This window comes from Trichechus manatus, unplaced genomic scaffold (genome assembly GCF_000243295.1).
Source record: "Trichechus manatus latirostris isolate Lorelei unplaced genomic scaffold, TriManLat1.0 scaffold00137, whole genome shotgun sequence".
NCBI lineage: Eukaryota > Metazoa > Chordata > Mammalia > Sirenia > Trichechidae > Trichechus > Trichechus manatus.
The window spans coordinates 6,718,727-6,738,263 of NW_004444073.1; the positions used below are offsets into that span (position 1 = coordinate 6,718,727).

Consider the following 19,537-nt stretch of genomic DNA (forward strand, 5'->3'; position numbering starts at 1 on the left):
CCCAGCCACTCCTCGGAAACCTTATGGAGCAGTTCTACTCTGTCCTATAGGGTTGCTATGATTCAGAAACGACTTGATGGCAACGGGTTTGTTTTGTTTTGTTTTTTAATGGTATCTAATCGTTTGAATTTACCTGTTCCTGATTGCTGTTGTTAGCTGCTGCTGAGTCAGCTCCATCTTGTGGCGACCTCTTGTATAAGAGAATGAAAGGTTGCTGATCCTACACCATCTGCAGGATCGTTGGTGTTTGTGTCCATTGTTGTGGCTATTATGTCAATCCATCTCATTGGGGTTTCCTTTGTTTTCGGTAACTCTCTACTTTATCAAACATGATATCCTTTTCTATAGTGGGATAAAGGTTTTTTTCTTGTTTTTTGGCCAAATTTTCTATGAATCATGTGTTCATATGCTTTGTCCATTTTGTTAGGTGATTTGCTTTTTTTCTTATTGGTTTTTAGAAATTCTGTATCAGTTCTGGAGAGACTAATACTTTGTAGTAGGTAAGCTGCAAATACATTCTCCTACTTGGTGACCGGTCTTCAAACTTTGTTTATACTGTCTCTGTTGAACCAGTGTTAACGATTACAATGAAGTCATATTATCAATGTTTCTGTTTACAGCTGTCCTTTTGGTGTGTCGTATTTAAGCTATTGTTTCTTACCCTGAGGTCATAAAAGTACCATTCTTTATTTCTTCTGAAAATACAAATGCTTTCCTTTTCACATTCAGGCCTTTGCTTCACTCAGAATTTATTTTTGTGTAGAGGGAAAGTGAAAGGTATAATTTGACATTTTGTCCATATGGATAACCAATTTACTGTACCAAGTACGTCCCTGCTTTCTTGGTTGTTTCTGTTATGCTCTCTCTTAGTTATCATTTCCAGACAGTGGGTGTCTGTTCTTAGCTCTATTTCATTGACCTATTATCTATTTTTTTTTTAACAATAGCGCACTGTCTTAATTGTGATTATTATATAATACGTCTTGATTTCTAGTAGAGCGAGTTCCTCCTCCATGATCTTTGTAATTATTTTACCTTTCCATAGCCCTTTGCTGATGCATACTAATTTTAGAATAACCTTGCAGCTTCCACAGAAAACTTTATCAGGATTTTTACTGGAATTGTATTGCATTTTTAGATTAATTGAAAGAGAATGACTTAGTTGTGATATTGAGTCTTCTTATTCATGAACATGATATAGTACCACTGTTATTTATGTCTTCTTTATGAGATATAGTAACAATTTATAATTTTACCAATAAATGTCCTAGAAGTCTTTATTCAGATATGTTCTAAGGTACTTGAATAGGTTTATTGTTGATGCATTTATTAAAGGAATCTTTTATCTTCTTTTATTGTCTTCCTCATTGATTAATGTTGATGCATGGAAATACTATTGATTTTTGTATTTGATCTTATATCCAACAAACTTACTAAACTTTTTTATTCTACTAATATGGCTGTTGATTTTCTTGGGGTTTCTATGTAGACAATTATCTTGCCTGAAAAGAAGAACAAATTTCCAGTTTATACATCTTACTTCATTGTATTGTCTTCCTGCATTGATCTTTAGTTCAGTGTTGATTAAAATATGTTAGCAGTTTTTGTTGTTTGTTTAATGGAATTTCTTCCAGATTTCATTGTTAGGATTGATATTTGCTATGAATTTTTGATAGATGCCTCTTATTGGATTAAGAAATATTCCTTGTATAGCTAATTGTAAAGAGTTTTTGTTTGTTTGCTTTCTTTGTTTTTACTCTTATATTTGGTTATATACTTTTTTTGCACCTTTTCAGATTATTTAAAAGTTTGTCTTTCCTGAACTGTTAATGTAATATGCTTTATTAGCTAATTTTACTGATGCTAATCTACCCTCAAATTTATGGAAAAAACACTGTGTTTCTGTTTTAGATGTTTGGTTTACAAGAAATCTTTTTTTTTCTGTCTTGTAAAAAAATATACGTAACAACATTTACAGTAAAAATCATAATCCTTTGTTGTTTATGATGAAAATATACTCCCAATTTGTCATTAACGTTTAGGTAGCATAATTTATTAATTCTATGGCTGTTGTATTTAATGTCCAACTTTAAAAATCATTCTCTCTCTAATCAAAAGTATATATATATATATACACTTATGTTTACTTATAATTACTTTACAGTTTTGTGGGGCTTTTTGCGTTTAATCTTTTTATCCATCTGAAATTGCTGTCGGTAAAGGTTGAAGCGGGAATATTTTATTTATTTATTTATTATTGTACTTTAGATGAAGGTTTACAGAGCAAATTAGTTTCTCATTAAACAATTAACACATATATTGTTTTGTGACATTAGTTGCCAACCCCACAACATGTCAACACTCTCCTCTTCTTGACCTTGGGTTCCCCATTACCAGCTTTCCTGTCCCCTCCTGCCTTCTCATCCTTGCTCCTGGGCTGGTGCGCCTGTTTACTCTCATTTTGTTTTATGGGCCTATCTAATCTTTGGCTCAAGGGTGAACCTCAGGAGTGACTTCTTTCCTGAGATATACTAATGTCCAGGGACCATACTCTCAGGGTTTCTCCAGTCTCTGTCAGACCAGTAAGTCTGGACTTTTTTTATGAGTTAGAATTTTGTTCTACATTTATTTCCAGCTCTGTCCGGGACCCTCTGTTGTGATCCCTGTTAGAGCAGTAGGTGGTGGTAGCCGCCAGGTACCACCTAATTGTGCTGGACTTAGTCTGGTGGAGGCTGTGGTAGTTGTGATCCATTAGTCCTTTGGACTAATCTTTCCCTTGTGTCTTTGGTTTTCTTCATTCGTCCTTGCTCCTGATGGGGTCGGATCAGTGGAGTATCTTGGGTGGCTATTCACAAGCTTTAAAGACCCTATGTGCTACTCACCAAAGTAGAATTTAGAACATTTTCTTTATAACCTATGTTATGCCAATTGAGCTAGATGTCCCCTGAGACCACGGTCCTCAGCCCTCTGCCCAGTAATTTGGTCCCTCAAGGAGTTTGGATGTGTCTTTGAAGCTTCCACAGAAGCTTCAGGTGTGCTGGCTTGGTCAAGTTGTGCTGGCTTTCCAGTATTGCGTATTGTCTTACTGTTCACCAAAGTTACTATTTATCTATTGTCCAGTTAGTATTTTTTCCTCCCACCCCACCCCTCCCTATAACCATCAAAGATAGTTTCTTCTTGTGTGTAAACCTTTTCATGAGTTTTTATAGTAGTGGTCTCATACAACATTTGTCCTTTTGTGATTGACTTATTTCACTCAGCATAATGCCCTCCAGATTCATCCATGTTGTGAGCTGTTTCACAGATTCATCATTGTTCTTTATCGTTGCACAGTATTCCATTGTGTGTATGTATCATAGTTTGTTTATCCATTCATCTGTTGATGGGCATCTAGTTGGTTTCCATCTTTTTGCTACTGCGAATAATGCTGCAATGAACATGGATGGGTGTGCATATGTCTATTCGAGTGACGACTCTTATTTCTCTAGGATATATTCTTAGGAGTGGGACTGCTGGATCATATAGTATTTCTATTTCTAGCTTTTTAAGAAAGCACCATATCGTTTTGCAAAGTGGTTGTACCATTTTGCATTCCCACCAGCAGTGCATGTAAGAGTTCCAGTTTCCCTGAAGCCTTTCCAACATTTGTTATTTTATTTTCTGTTTTTTTTTTTGATCTGTGCCAGTAATGTCGGGGTGAGATGGTATCTTATTGTAGTTTCGATTTGCATTTCTCTAAGGGATAGTGATGGTGAGCATTTCCTCTTGTGTCTGTTAGCTGCCTGAATGTCTTCTTTGGTGAGGTGTCTGTTCATAATCTTTGCCCATTGTTTAATTGGATTATTTTTCTTTTTGTTGTAAAGGTGGTGAATTTTCCTATAGATTTTAGAGATTAGACCTTTGTCAGATTTGTCATGGCCAAAAAAGTTTACCCAGTCTGTAGGTTCTCTTTTTATTCTTTTGGTGAAGTCTTTTGATGAGCATAAGTGTTTAATTTTCAGAAGATTCCAGTTATCTTGCTTATCTTCTGGTGTTTGTGTATTATTAGTTATGGTTTGTATCCTGTTTTTGCCATTTATTAGGGTTTTAGCATTGACCTATTTTTTCTTCTATGATCTTTATAGTTCTTGGTTTTATATTTAGGCCTTTGATCCATTTTGAATTAGTTCTTGTGTATGATGTGAGGTATGGGTCCTGACTCATTTTTTTTGCATATGAACATCCAGTTTTGCCAGCACTATTTGTTAAAAAGGCTGTCTTTTCCCCATTTAATGAACTTTGGGCCTTTGTTGAAGATCAGATGATCATAGGTGGATGGATTTACATCTGGGTTCTTGATTCTGTTCCATTGATGAATAAGTCTGTTATTGTACCAGTTCCAGGCTGTTGTAAGTACTGCAGCTACATTGTTTGATTTTTTGACTGGTGCTTCCATGGGTGCTGATTTTTTATTCTAGTAAAATGAAATCCTCCACAATTTTAATATTTTCTCCATTTATTATGATGTTGCTTATTGAGCCAGTTGTGAGGATTTTTTTTTTTAAATGTTGAGGTGTAATACATACTGAGCACTGCAGTCTTTTACCTTCATCAGTAAATGCTTCCAGACATCTTCATTTTTGACAAGCAGCATATCACAGGTTGTTAGTGAGTCTTCCTCCAATCCTGATGCCACATTCTTCTTCATATAGTCTAGCTTCTCAGATTGTTTGCTCACTTACGTATTGAATAGGAATGGTGAAAGGATACAACACTGCTGCACATCTTTTTCAATTTTAAAGTACGTAGTAGCCCCTTGTTTTGTTCAAATGACTGCTTCTTGATTTATGTACAGTTTCCTCATGAGCACAGTTAAGTGTTCTGGAATTCCTATTCTTCATAATGTTATCCATAATGTGTTATGATCCACACAGTCGAATGCCATAAATAAATGATATGATCAATTTGATAAATGTTGAAAAGGATGTGTGTGTGGGTTTAAAATATTTCCACTTTGGTAAGACAGTACACAATACTGGGGAAGCCAGCACAACGTGTCCAAGACAAGGTCATGGAAGCTTCATATATACATCCAAACTCCCCGAGGGACCAAATTACTGGCCTGAGGGCTATGGGGACCACGGTCTTGGGGAACATCTACCTCAATTGGCATAACATAGTTTGTAAAGACAGTGTTCTACGTTCTACTTCAGTGAGTAGCGTGTGGGGTCTTAAAAGCTTGTGAGAGGCCATCTAAGATACTCCACTAGTCCTACCCCATCTGGAGCAAGGGAGAATGAAGAGAACAAAAGATACAAGGGAAACATTAGTCCAAAGGACTAATGGACCACAACTACCACAACCTCCACCAGACCGAGTCCAGCACAATTAGTTGGTGCCCGGCTACCACCACTGACTGCTCTGACAGGGATCACGGCAGAAGGCCCAGACAGAGTTGGAGAGAAATGTAGAACACAATTGTAACTTACAAAGAAAGACCAGAATTACTGGTCTGACAGAGACTGGAGAAACGCTGAGAGTATGGCTCCCAGACACCAGTATAGCTCAGTAAAGAAGTCATTCCTGAGGTTCACCTTTGAGCCAAAGATTGGACACCCCATAAAACAAAATGGCACACCAGCTCAGGGACAAGGGCTAGAAGGCAGGAGGAAACAGGAAAGCTGGTAATGGGGAACGCAAGGTCAAGAAGGGGAGAGTGTTGACATGTCGTGGTGTTGGCAACCAATGTCATGAAACATTATGTGTATTAATCATTTAATGAGAAACTAATTTGCTCTGTAAACCTTCATCTAGAGCACAATTAAAAAAAAATCAAACAATGTATTACATTGGGAAAGTTAGCTTCAAAAGACCTCTTTAAAATTTTAAAAAACAAAGATATCACTTTGATTACTAAGGTGTGCCTGACCCAAGCCATGGTATTTTCAATCGTCTCATATGTATGCAAAAGCTGGACAACAAAAAAAGAAGACAGAAGAATAATTGACATATTTGAACTATGGTGTTGGCAAAGAATATTGAATATACCATGGACCGCCAGAATAAGGAACAAATCGGTCTTGGTGGAAGTACAGCCAGAATGCTCCCTAGAAGCAAGGACAGCAAGACTTCATCTCCTTTGTTTCTTTCTTTCTTTTTTGAATAATATTTTATTGTGTTTTCAGTGAAAGTTTATGCAGTAAATTAGGTTCCCATTTGACAATTTCTACACAAATTGTTCAGGGACATTAGTTACATTTTTCACAATGTGTCAACATTCTTTTTAATTGTGTTCTGGTTGTTCCATTTCCAGTACTCTAGTTTCCCTGCTCCCTTTGTCTTCTCATCTTTGCTTTAGAGTAGTTGCTGACCTTTTGTTCTCATATAGATGTTTTTTTTTATGAAGTTCTGTACTCGTGGGTAATATACTTTATTTTGTCTGCCAATCTGTTATTTCATTAAAAGGTGACCTTAGAGGATAGTTTCAGCTCAAGTTTAAAAAAGTATCTCAGGGTGACAGTCTCAGGGAGTCCTCCAGTCTCAACTGGTCCAGTAAGTCTGGACTTCCTGAGAATTTGAGTTTTGTTTTGCATTTTTCTCCCGTTCTATCCTGGTCTATCTATTGTGGCCTTGATCAGAATGTTTGGTAGTTGTAGGAGAGCACCATGTAGTTCTTCTGGTCTCATGGTGGACGAGGCTGTGTTTCCCGTAGGCTATTAGCCCTGTAGACTAATTTTTTTCCTTGAGTCTCTGATTTCCTTCTTTCTCTTTTGCTCTTAACAGGTAGAGACCAATAGCTGTATCTTGGATGGCCACTGGCAAGCTTTTAAGACCCCAGACACTACTCACCTCACTAGGATGCAGAATGTGAACTTTGTGGTATCAATTGACTGAGTTGTCCCATGTGTCTCACTTCTTTGGATACATTATCAGGTGGGACCAATCTCTGAAGAACAACATCATGCGTGGTAAAGTGAGGGTCATCAAAAAAGAGGAACATTCTCAATGAGACAATGAAATGGATTGACACAATGGCTGCAACAATAGGCTCAAACATAGCAATGATTGTGAAGATGGCGCACAACTGGGCAATGTTTGATTCTGTTATACTTGAGATCCTATGAGTTGGAGCCAACTGAACAGCACCTAACAACAACAACTATGATAAATTGTATTAAATTTTCAAATTTTAAAGGGAAGAACAGCACACACTACAGGGGAAGTCAGCACAACTGGACTAAACCAAAGCTAAGAATTTTCCTGAATACATCCAAACACTTTGAGGGACAGAGTAGTAGGGGTGGGGGTCTGGGGACCATGCTTTCAGGGGACATATAGGTCAATTGGCATAACAAAGTTTATTAAGAAATGTTCTGCATCCTACTTTGGTGAGTGGTATCTGGGGTCTTAAAAGCTAGTGAGCAGCCATCTAAGATGCATCAGTTGGTCCCAACCCACCTGGAGTGAAGGAGAATGAAGAACAACAAAGACACAAAGAAAGTATTTGCCCAAGAGACAAAAAGGGCCACGTAAACCAGAGACTCCATCAGCCTGAGACCAGAAGAACTAGATAGTGCCCGGCTACCACCAATGACTGCCCCGACAGGGAACACAACAGAGAGTCCCTGATGGAGCAGGAGAAAAGTAGGGTGCAGAACTCAAATTCTAGTAAAAAGACCAGACTTAATGGTCTGACTGAGACCGAAGGAACCCCAGAAAGCATGGCCCCCAGACTCTCTGTCAACTAAAACAATTCCAGAGGCCAACTCTTCAGACAAAGATTAGACTGGACTATGGAACATAAAATTATATTCGTGGAGAGTGTGCCTCTTAGCTTCTTAGCTCAAGCAGATACATGCAACTAAATGGGCAGCTCCTGTCTGGAGGTGAGATGAGAAGGCAGAGAGGGTCAGGAGCTGGCTGAATGGACACGGGAAATCAGTGGTGGAAAGGAGGAGTGTACTGTCACAGTATAGAGAGAGTAATTAGGGTCACATAACAATGTATGTATAAATTTTTGTATGAGAGACTAACTTGAATTGTAAACTTTCACTTAAAGTACAACAAAAGAAATCAAAAGATGTATTGCATTGTGCAAATCTGCTGCAAAAGACCTCTTTAAAGTGTTGAAAGGCAAGAAAAAAAATTTCGATTCTTGAAATTTTGGAAGAAAAACTGCTGCTTGGTCAAGGATTAGTATTTAAATATTTTACTGGATTTTAAATCATTGTCTTACTGAAAAATTTTTAAATCTGTATTCATAAGTGAAATTTTTCATTTAATTTTTTTCACGAAAAATCAATTTCGTGAGTCATTTTAGTCAGATTTTAATAGTAGCTTCTTCTAAAATGTAAAGGAAACTGAGAAGATTTACAAATTTTTATATTCTCTGGAAGAGTTTGTTCATAAGAGTAATTATCTTTTTCTTGAAAAATTTGAAGAAACTGAGTACTTAATGTTCTTGTTTGTTTTTCATTTACTTATTGCTGTTCTCAGGGGTAGTTTATGACAAACTGAAATTTTGTTGTTTTCTTCCATATGTGATTAGTTTATTATTATTTAGCTATAACATTATGTATATTAATAATATAAATGTATATATATCATATGATTACATTATTTGTACTAGTGTTCCTTTATAATTTAAAAAACAGCTTTTCAATATTGTATCCTTTCTTTCTGTGTTGAATTAATTCTGGTAACACGAATGTGTATATATCCTAGTTAAACTACTTGTGTAGTATTCCTTTATAATTTAAAAATATCCTTTGAATATTATATCAGTTCTTTTCTGTATCAGTGGTTATACGTATTTTCTCTCATTTTATTTCGATTTTCGAATTTCATTTGTATGGATTTTCTATCTTTTATTTCTTGAAAGTTTTGTCTTTCTCTGGCAATAAAAGTCATACTTGGGTTTTACTTCTCTAATCACTTGTTTTCTCTTTTCTAAATTATTAATTTCCAGTTGCATTTATTAATCTCTAACTTCTGGTTATGTTATTGTTTTTATGATGACTTCTTGCGGTAAATAATTTAATTTTGTTTGATAATGAAAGTAATTAATTCTATGAATTGGCCTCAGATTACTTCTTTTGTCACAACTCTTAGATTTTATTATGAAATCTTCTTTGTCATTATTCTTCAAATTATCTGAATTCATAGTTTGAACTTAAGCCTTTTTTGTACTTTTCTTTAGGATGGAGGATGCCCAACTCCCCTAAGTACTCAGTTTTGTCTTTTTGTTTTGTTTTCTTTTGTTTTGGGGGTGGAAATTGTTGTTTGTACTTTTACTATTGAATTTGAATGTTACTGCATTTATAGCTATGGCAAAGTGGCCTAAACGTCATATGTGTATGTGTGTGTGTAAAATATTATTTCTTTGCATTTATAAGTTGTTAGATTTTCTATAGATATTCCAAAAACACTGGAAAAAGAAAACATTTCAGTATTTTTTCTATTAATGAATGTTATCAGTTATAATATTAATGTACTTTCTATCCTTTTTTTATTAGTTCACACTTCATCTGTAAAGACTGAGATGAATATTAAAATTTTCTATTTTTATTGTCTCAATTTCTTATGGTAGTGCCAGAAATATTTTGCTATGTAGTGTTACAAAAATAACATATGTACACGGTAACAAAAGAAAATTAAAAGACACCAATTAATTTAAAACATGTCAGCTTCCCTTCTGTTAGGTACTGCCATTAACAGTTACTTATTCATCCTTCCAGAAACTTTGTGTGTACTGCCCTCTATTAATACAAAGGGGTATCTATATAGAATCTTTTGCACATAGCTCTTTATTTATTTATTTATCTCATTTAACAACTCAGTATCTCAGAGACCTTTCCATATCAACACGTAAAAGTTTTCCTCATTTTTCAAAATAATGACTGCATTGTTTTTCATTGTAAGGCTGTGCCCTAATTATTTAAAACTGACTTATATTGTTAGCCTTTAAGCTTTTCCAGTTGTTTGTTGTTACAACATTATTGCAAATAAAAAATCTCGTGTGTACGTTGGAGTCTAATCAGTAGGTCAAATTCCTAGAACCAGAACAATTGCATCAAAAGGTGTATATAAATTTAAAATATTGAGACATTGTCAGATCACATTCCAAAGTAACAGTGGATGAATGTTTTACCATAGTTTTCCTATCACTGGGTATTATTAAACCTTTAAATATTTGCTAAAATAATGGGTGAGACACAGCATCATCATTGTTTAAATTTGCATTTCTTAATTACAGGTGAGGTTGAGCATGTTTTCCCATTTTTAGAGAGCTTTTATGTTTCTTCCTTGGACTGCCTATGCATTTTCTTTGCGCATTAATCTAATATGATCTTTTTTTTTTTTTCTCATTAATTTGTAAGGGCTCTTTACAAATTATTAAGATCAGCGCCTTTATGCTTTATATACTGGATTTAAGGTTACTGGGTAGATAATGATTCAGATTGTTAAATTTTCAATGAGGTTTATAATTTTGATTAATTTTTAAGAGTCCCCTTCTTATTTTTAGTATTTTCTTTTTCCTTCAAGTATATTTTATTAGACTTTAATATCATAATCACTGATTTCTTTTTGTTTTCATTTCCTCTCTTATCCTATATTCAGCTTTTCACATTGAACCTTCCTAGGATTGAAAGTTAGCATACCCAATCCTCCTCCAGAAGGTGGGATGGGAACTCCCAGCAAGGCACCATTATTCTTCAGTGAAATCTATCAATCTTCTACACCTTGTCTCTGCAATTTGCCCCTTCTTTACCAAAAATCATGATGGGCTGAAAGGTTTAAGAGTTGTGGAACTGATTCCTACAATTTCTTTTGAAAAGCTGCATATATAGGTTTGTCACACATTGTCTTTGTATCTCATGTCTATCTTTTTTAGGACCTTGGTTAAAACTAAGACAGGAAGAATCTAACTCCAACCTCCTGTTAAATCTATATAATAGTTCCTGGATCTGTCTTCCTTGACATTTTGTTTATCATATTCATTTCTTTATTTCTTTCTACAAAATTCTTAAAGAATTTCTTAGGATGTGTCCTACTTTTATAATTCAGTTATTATTATTTTGGTAGTATTCAATCTGTTACTTATTTGCTTTATTGCATTTTTTAGAATTCTATTTTAATTTTACTATTGGTATTTTGGAGCCCCGGTGGTGCACTGGTTAAGAGCTACACCTGCTAACTAAAAGGTTGGCAGTTCGAATCCACTAGCCACTCCTTGGAAACCCTATGGGACAGTTCTTCTCTGTCCTATAGGGTTGCTATGAGTCGGAATAGACTCAATGGCAATGGGCTTTCTTGGTTGGGTTATTGGTATTTTGCTATACCTCTTTTTTCAGTGATTAGTTTATATCCTTACTTTTTCACAGCCTAAAGTTAATATTGTACCACTTCATGTAACATGTAAAAATGTTGCAACATATTGGTCCATTTACCAACTCCCCCATCCTCTATGCGATAACTGTCAAAAGTGTTATATCTACACATAATATAAACACCACAATACACTGTTATAAATTTTTTTAAAATGGTTATATGTGTTTTAAAGAAATTTGGGCAGGAAAAAAATGCCATGAAATTTCTCTTCATTCCTGCCAGAAGATCCATCTTCGGTCTGAAGAACTTTCTATAGCCTTGCCTGCAGTGCAGGCATGCTGGTAATGAGTTTTCTTAATCTAAAAATAACTTTATTTTGTCTTCATTCTTGAAGAATACTGTTGCTGCATACAGAACTCTGGGTTTACAGTCACCGTCTCCTGGCACCTATTGTTGTAATGAGAAGTCTGAAGTCATTCAAATCTTTATTCCCGTTTCCTGTATGTAATATGTAATATGTCATTTTTCTGCAGCTGCTCTAAAATTTTTTCTCTTTGTTTTAGATTTGTGTCAGTTTGACCATAAAACTGTTAAGGTACAGTTTGTATGTCTGTGTGTGCGCGCGCATGTGTGTGTGTGTGTGTGTTTGTGTGTGTGTGTGTGTGTATTTATTCTGCTTGCAGTTTGCTGAGCTTCTTGAATCTGTAAATATAAATATTTGGGAAATTTTCCACCACTATTTCTTCAAACATTTTTTCTGCTCAATTCTCTCTATTCTTTCCTTCTAAGACTACAATTACATGTGTATCTGAATTTTTGATATTGTCCCTAGGTTCCTGAAGTTTTTTCAGATAATTTGTAATCTTTTTTTTTCTGTTCTTCAGATTGGATAATTTCTATTGATATTTCTTTTCTCATTTCTAATCTGCTGTAAGGCCTGTCCAATAGACGTTATATTTCAGAAATTATAGTTTTCATTTCTAGAATTTCTATTTCATTCTTTATTATAGTTTCTGTTTCTCTTTGGAGATTTTGTATCTTTTTGTTAATTATGTGCATATTTTCCTTTAAATTCTACAGCATCATTATAATAGCTTCTTTAAAACACTTCCTTGCTAATTCCAACGTCTGGGTTATCTCAGGGTTGGTCTCTATTGATTGCCTCTTTTCTCTAGTATGCATTACATTCTTTTGTTTCTTCATAAGTCCAGTAATTTTTTTATTGTACCTGGACAGTGTGAATCATAAGTTGTTTTAGCAGGCAGGAAACTTGTCTGGAGTTAAACTCCAAATGGAAATCTCAGTTCATTTCTTTTAGCCTTAGCTAAGTCCTTTGAAGTATTTCACATGCATGTTTAGATTAAGAATTGGCTAAAGATTTGGGCAATTTCATACCCAGCATTTGGGAATCTTCTTCCTCTTGGGCTCTCTTCTTGGATTTCCTCTTTACTTTCTAGCTTTGGTCATTGCCCCAAACTCTGACTTCTGTTTTTTCTATTTAGTAGGACTGCTACTTTCTGTTGAAGTTTTAGAATGATGCCAGCAGGAATCCGCCCTCAGGCTAAAGGACTTTTTTAAAACAGGAAACTCACCGGCTACTATTACCTTCTTCCAAGTGTTAAAACACTCTTCACTATCTGCCTGCTTTTGGTCACTCTCCAGGGCCTTTCCAAAAAAAAAAACAAACAAACAAAAAAAAAAAACGAAAACCAAACTCACTGTCATTGTGTCGATTCTGACTCATAGCAACCCTATAGGACAGAGTAGAACTGTCCCATACGGTTTCCAAGGAGCAGCTGGTGGATTCAAACTGCCGACCTTTTGGTTAGCAGCCAAACGCTTAACCACTGCACCACCAGGGCTCAGGTAGTAGTTTTTAAATATTTTGCCCAGAGTTTGTAGCTATTATCTGTGGGAGGGTTGACCCATAAGGAGTCACTTAGCTGTCATGGGAAGCAGAATCAAACATTGCATATTTTATTTTAAATCCTATTTACTTGTTGGAGATTGTTCTTGTACATAGATGCAATGTTCTTGTATATTTCATTGAAAGTACACATTGCTAAAGATTTCTTTTGCTTCTTTATTGTCAATCTTTTATTTGCGACATTTCTTTGGAATATTCTCTCATTTTGAACTGCTGAATATTTTCATGATTCTTTTGTTGTATTTGCCTATCTTATGAGGCAACAGGGAAGTTGTAGCTTATCCAGTTTAAGAGTTAAGTGAGATTCTTTTGCAAATTGTGGCCTTAAGGTCTTTGTACAGTTTTGGTCTCTTTAATCCCTTGGTAGGAGGTGAAGGGAGCCTTGTGTCACCATCTCCTATATATAGTCAATTTGCTCAAATTTATTTAGTAAAAGGCTTACATACATCCTTTCTGCTCATTTTCAAAGTGTTGTGCAGGAGTGGAGGAAACAGTCTTAAAAAGTGACTTTTAACTCAGTTTTAAAGATATTTAAAGAGTTTGTCATGTGCCTTCATCTATTTATGTGCATGCATGTGTATGTGTGGCTTTAAACAACAATGTATTGTTAACACTTATGGTTCTGTGAGTTCTCAGCTTAGTGGAGTGCTTGTCACTTGGTTCTCTTATGGAGTTGCAGACTTATGATGTCTGGGCCTGGAGTCATCTGAAAGCTGGACTGGACTAGACATTCAAAATGGCTTATTTATATGGAACTCATTAAGGGCTGTCCACCTGTAAAACTGGCATGGTAGTGGCATCTGATCACCTCTAACTTCAAAAGGGTGAGAGAGAATCACCATCAGCATCAACCGAAGGCTGATTCCTATGAAGTGGAGGTCAGACATACCTCTGCTTTCCAACCTTTTTCATCAGTTCTGACACCAGCCATCCCTCCTATGGTACTCTCTATTTCTCTGTTGGGCTCAATAATTCATTGCAATGCCCACACAGAACTCAGACAATACTCATAATTCTGGAGTTTTTTAGGTAAGTAACAGGTTACAATTCAGGATCAGGAACAACTCAGGATATAGTTCTTCTGTCAGGACAGTTTCTTGGCTGTGCCCATAGGCAGGTCTCTTCATGGTCTTTGGCCTCTTGGCCCTTGGCCCCTCAGCCCCTCAGACCTCTTGGGCCAGCCTGGCCCCTGCCATGATTAGCCAAGTATTACAAAGCTGTTTAGCTCCACCAATAAATGCCCAGAGATACCCTACTCTGCCAGTAAACCTTGGCCCGAAGGTGCTCACCTCTCTTGCTCTGTGGGCCAGCAAGCCTAGCTCTGTTGACAAGTGCCTGGAGGTACCACACTCCACTAGCAAGCCTCCTGCCTGAAGGCACTCAGCTTTCTCCATCTGTCGGCAGAAAGCACACTGCGCCATCTCCTGCTGGTCTGCTGGTTCTGCTGCCTCTGCTGCTGCCATTTCTCTGCTGCTGCTTCTCATCGTCTCTCACAGCCTCCTGTGTTACAGCTCTCTCTGTCTCCTGGGTCTAGGAGGTTCTCAGTGCAGGGATCCAGCGTCCAAAGGAAGTGCTCCAGTCCTAGTTCTTCTTTCTTGTTGGTAGTGAGGTCCCCCCTTTCTGCCTCTGAAATGGCTCATTTTAAGCCTAGCAGAAAGGCAAAACTGACCAACCCTCTTTTTAAGGTTCCACACATCTATTTGCAAGGTCCCACCCCTACAAGTGTGCCATGAACCTTATTTGCTTTATTAGCAAGGTACCAATCCCCTTGGTGGACCACAAGCACCTTATTTGCATAGTCTCATCAGTCATTTGGTGGGAGTTACAAGACCATAGCGAGAAAGGCCATATCAAAGCAATCCATTGCACTGCACCACTAGAATGCCTAAATATGGCCTTCTCATGTGGCTTAGAATTCTCACAATGTAGTGATTGAGTTCCTAAAGACAGTGCTAAGAATGGGTATCCCCAGAGCTAAGAGCAGAAGCTTCCAGGCAGTTTAAGGGCTATGCCCTGGAACTAGCACGGAATCACTTCTTCCATGTTCTGTTGGTCAAAGCAGTCCATGTGCTTTATCTTTTGAATTCAATGAAAAATAATTTCATCTACACACGCACACACACACAAGCACACACGTGATATCAAAGTGATAATTTCCCATTAGTTGAACTAGTTTTACTGATTTATTTTTTTACCAGTCCTGTTTTTTCTTAGGTTAACAACACTGTTTGTGAAAGTAACAGAAGCCCATTTCCTGAACTATATTTCAGACTTTCCCTATTAGGCTACCCTTCATCTCCCTTACTTTGCTTTCTCAGTTTGAGGTTAAGTGTAGATTAGTACTTTTGCCTAACTTCTCAAATCATTTTTAGAATTATTGGGGTGACTTACATGATACTAGTAGATCTCTTAATTGAATTTACAGAAAGCAATTTCTACTGGTAAGAGGGTCTCCAGCTTTGCAGAGAAGCATTCAATTAGATGGAAAACAAATGCTTATTTTTGTCTTATAAACCTCAGTGCAGGTTATGTGGTAATTGCTTTGAAGAGCAGGATAACAATTTATGTAATCAGTAGGCCCCTATAATTACTAATGCATAATTTCTAAACAGCATTTAGCAAAATGAGACCCATACATACACTTTGTACTGAAAAAGATGTTTGATACCACACTAAATTAAATTAAAAATTTGCATATTTCCTTCCAGGAAATACACGAGCTTCATCTACTCTATTTTGCTTGACTAATCCCTGTCTACTTCTAGCTCTGTTATAGGATCATGGAAATGCTGAATCATAGTGATGGCAGAATGGGGGGCATATGAACCAGGAGTAGAGAAAGGCTTCTTTCTCTGTTGTTTAGGATGATAAAGCATCATTCTAAGAGATGATTTGGAAAGCTACATCTAGGCAAATTGTTTCCACTGATAGGACTATGGCGAGGCAATGCAATCACTGATTTTAGAGTATAAATGTTGGCACAGAACTTAAAAATTATCTGCGTTATCAGCCTTGGAAAACCGAGGCCCAGAAAAGTGGTATGACTTATGTAACACCAGCAGCTAGTGGGAGGTAGGAATAAGTCAGCATTCACCCAGTCAGTCCCAGTTCTATATGGAATCCATTCCACCATCCTGGTTGGATCACATAGAGTTAGTGTTAGACAATCCACATGCTCAATTATCCCCAGAGATGTTGAGCATTTCTGTGGTATTTATAAATTTACATGTAACATCTGCAATGCTTATGTAGGTTATGTTCCAGATGATACATAGATGCATAGTATCTCCTGGAGATATTTTAAGCTCTGGACATATTAAGTAATTTGAGTACCAGTTATGTGCCTTCTCTTTCTGAAAGACAAGTAATTAAATTAATGAATTCCTACCTGTGGCTCCCAAAGTCACGTCAAGAGAATGGTCTGTGTCTTCTTCAAAGCTCTGGACCTGAGACATCGAAATGCATTCATCTCATTAGAAATTTTTCCATAATAAATTCACCTAATTTATTTAATTAACCTATATCAAGTGCCTACTGGCTACTGCTAAGAGCGATAAACATAATTTTCTGACTCAAAGAGCTTACAGTTTACCGCAAAGAGGTGGCATTGACAAGGTGCCCATGATATCAAAATTGAAACCAAAAGAGTTCAGGGCAGAGAGAGATTACTTCTGGGTGGTGGGATCAGAGGCCCTTCCTGGGAGATAAGGCATTTGAACTAAGGTTAAATAATAATAACATTATTACTCTTCTAGATTGCCTTTTTTTTTTTTCTTCCAAAGGACTTTAAATCTTTTAGGAAAAAGTAAGTAATTTTTCATTTGTAAGTTTAGTTCTCCAAGGGATTTAGTTACTACTTGATAAATTTATGGGGAGCCATTCAGAAAATCCATGACTCAGTTGCTATGCAGGACCTAGGTCTGTTAAAGCTAATTTAATTTCCGAATTGATAGAGCAGAATTTATTTTTTTAAATTATTGTTGGAAATTAATAAATATTACTCTGCTAATGAGAAAAAAATTATTGAGAAAGCAAAACAACAACTATTACTTTTAAAATAGCAATACCTGCTTGCTATAGAAACTTGATAGATATAAAATGTTAAAAGTAAGAAAACAGTTACTGTTAATATTTTGGACTATTTCTTGGCAGATTTTCGTTCTAATAATTTTATTCTGGATATAGTTATGTAGCCAAATTTTTCCACTCCAAAAATTTGGAGGGGAGATTTTTTTCCCATATCATCAAATTTCTTTGAAAACGTCATCTCTGGTGATTATGTAACAGGCCATATTTTGAAGGTCCATTAGTTTCCTTACCTTTCTCTCACTGTTTGAATGCTCTCTAAATTTTGTAAATAGAAATAATGTTGAGATGAATATCCTTAAAAACAAAAGGAGCAGGCTCAATTCTACGTCGTGTAAATCTAATTCTATATCATGTTGTTTACTTGGGATTATGTCTGAATATTGAAAACTCAAGCAAAGGACATAAATATTTTGAACACTGTGGTACATTATGACCACAAATGACCATCAACCCAGGAATAAACTGAGAATACTGAGGATATACCTCAACAATGTAAGAAGAAATATTTGTTTTCTCTTTTAAATCCTTCATCTCTTTTTTCAAAGAAGTTACTTTACTCTTGTAATTAGTTAGACATGCTTCTTAGCATTATTTTTATTGGTTTTGGTAACACACACTCCAGTGTGCATCATATAAATTTTATAATAAAGAAATATAATAAAGAATTCTTTTTTTCTGTGACCATTACCATGGAGAAAAATCCACTCAGTGCAATGTAAATTACATATTTGTCTATTGATAAAACAACAAAAAAGTCCCAACAATCTAAAATGGAAGCCAGGCATACTAGTGGGCTATTCCATCTGAGCCAAATTTATTAAGTGATTAAAAAATTTTTTAAATCAAGAAATTCATTGTGGCTATAAAGAAGTTTCCTACCTTGAGTTTATAATTGCATGAGTTTCATAAATATTAAATTTAGTCAATATGTCTGGGAATTAAAAAAGAAAGGAGCAAGCTCAATTCTACTTCGTGTAAAAGCAAACACAAAAATATATTGATTTTTGCATTAAAATCTATGCACAATTTTGTTGGAATCATAATTTTGAGAAGTGAGCCAGCTATTGCCAAATTCAGTCTGTAGTAGGACTTTAGGGAAAGCATCATAGATTGATCTGGAGGCAAAATTTGGCCAACTGTATTTGATATTTTGATAGCTCGTTATTTAAGCACATTGGCTCATGTTTTAAATGCCATGAAAATCTGCCAATTTCACACATATTTTTCATTTCTTATAATTGGATTTTTCGATTTGCCATTGAAAAATAAATATTAAATTTGGCATTAGCTCCTTTTTAAGATGCAACCTACCCAAGCTTCATTTACTCCTCCTCTGGTATTGAGTCAAACAAATATTTTTTCCCCAGCCTGTGTGGTGAGGATGTAATATTTTAAATATACTTTTTAGAAAAACAAAATTCAAGTAGTGAGTTTCTTTCACACCATTTTTAAGGCTATCTCTTCCTTACACACACACACACACACACACACAGGAAAACATTCATTAAAGGAATGCCATAAACAAAGTTGACTACGAAGTTCAACTGAATGTTCTGTTTTCTAGAACTATGAAAGCCACCCCGACTAAATTAATATTATCAGAATCTCTTAATGTGAACTGATGCATTCAACAAATATTTACTGAGTACTTACTATGTGTCAAAAGAACATAAGAGTTTGTTTTCTTTCATTTTGATGTCTGAGTGTGTACTTCCTCTCTATAGACACATATACTCGTATATTTTTTCTTCAGGAATTGTCATTTATAACAGTATTTGAAACTATTCTGGGCAAAGACTGCTGAATTTGGTGTTTATCCATAATCTTTGTACTCTCACATATAGATGGCTTTTTTTTTTTTAATTTTCCTGCCTCCTGGTTTGAGGCAGAAAAATCTTAAGGAAGGGAGGAAACACTAGAGTCTAAAGAGTCTTGTAAACGAGCTGGAGTTTGGCAAAACTCCTTATGTGAATCCTGGCGAATATAGCAGTCTGACAAATGAGTTGCATATTGACTTGAAATTCTTTATACTAATTTAACTATTAGTTTGGTTATTAAATAATCTGTGCAAGATAGACAGAAAAGAAAATACTGCTTTATAATACCACCTCAGCTTATCAACCAAGTGGGGCACTTGGCCAAAGGTATAAATTTTTTCTCCATTTATAATTTTTACTTGCTTTTATGGTACTATTTGATATTCAGTTTAAT

The 19,537-nt window shown here is 35.8% G+C and overlaps 1 protein-coding gene across 1 annotated transcript in view; it reads right to left on the reverse strand.

Annotated features, from left to right (window-relative positions):
* ITPRID1 (ITPR interacting domain containing 1) overlaps positions 1–19,537 on the reverse strand; it is a 112,092-nt gene that overhangs the window by 66,144 nt on the left and 26,411 nt on the right. Inside the window, 1 exon segment of the mRNA XM_004385336.1 lies at positions 16,626–16,683. Coding sequence (XP_004385393.2) covers positions 16,626–16,683 — 58 coding nt within the window.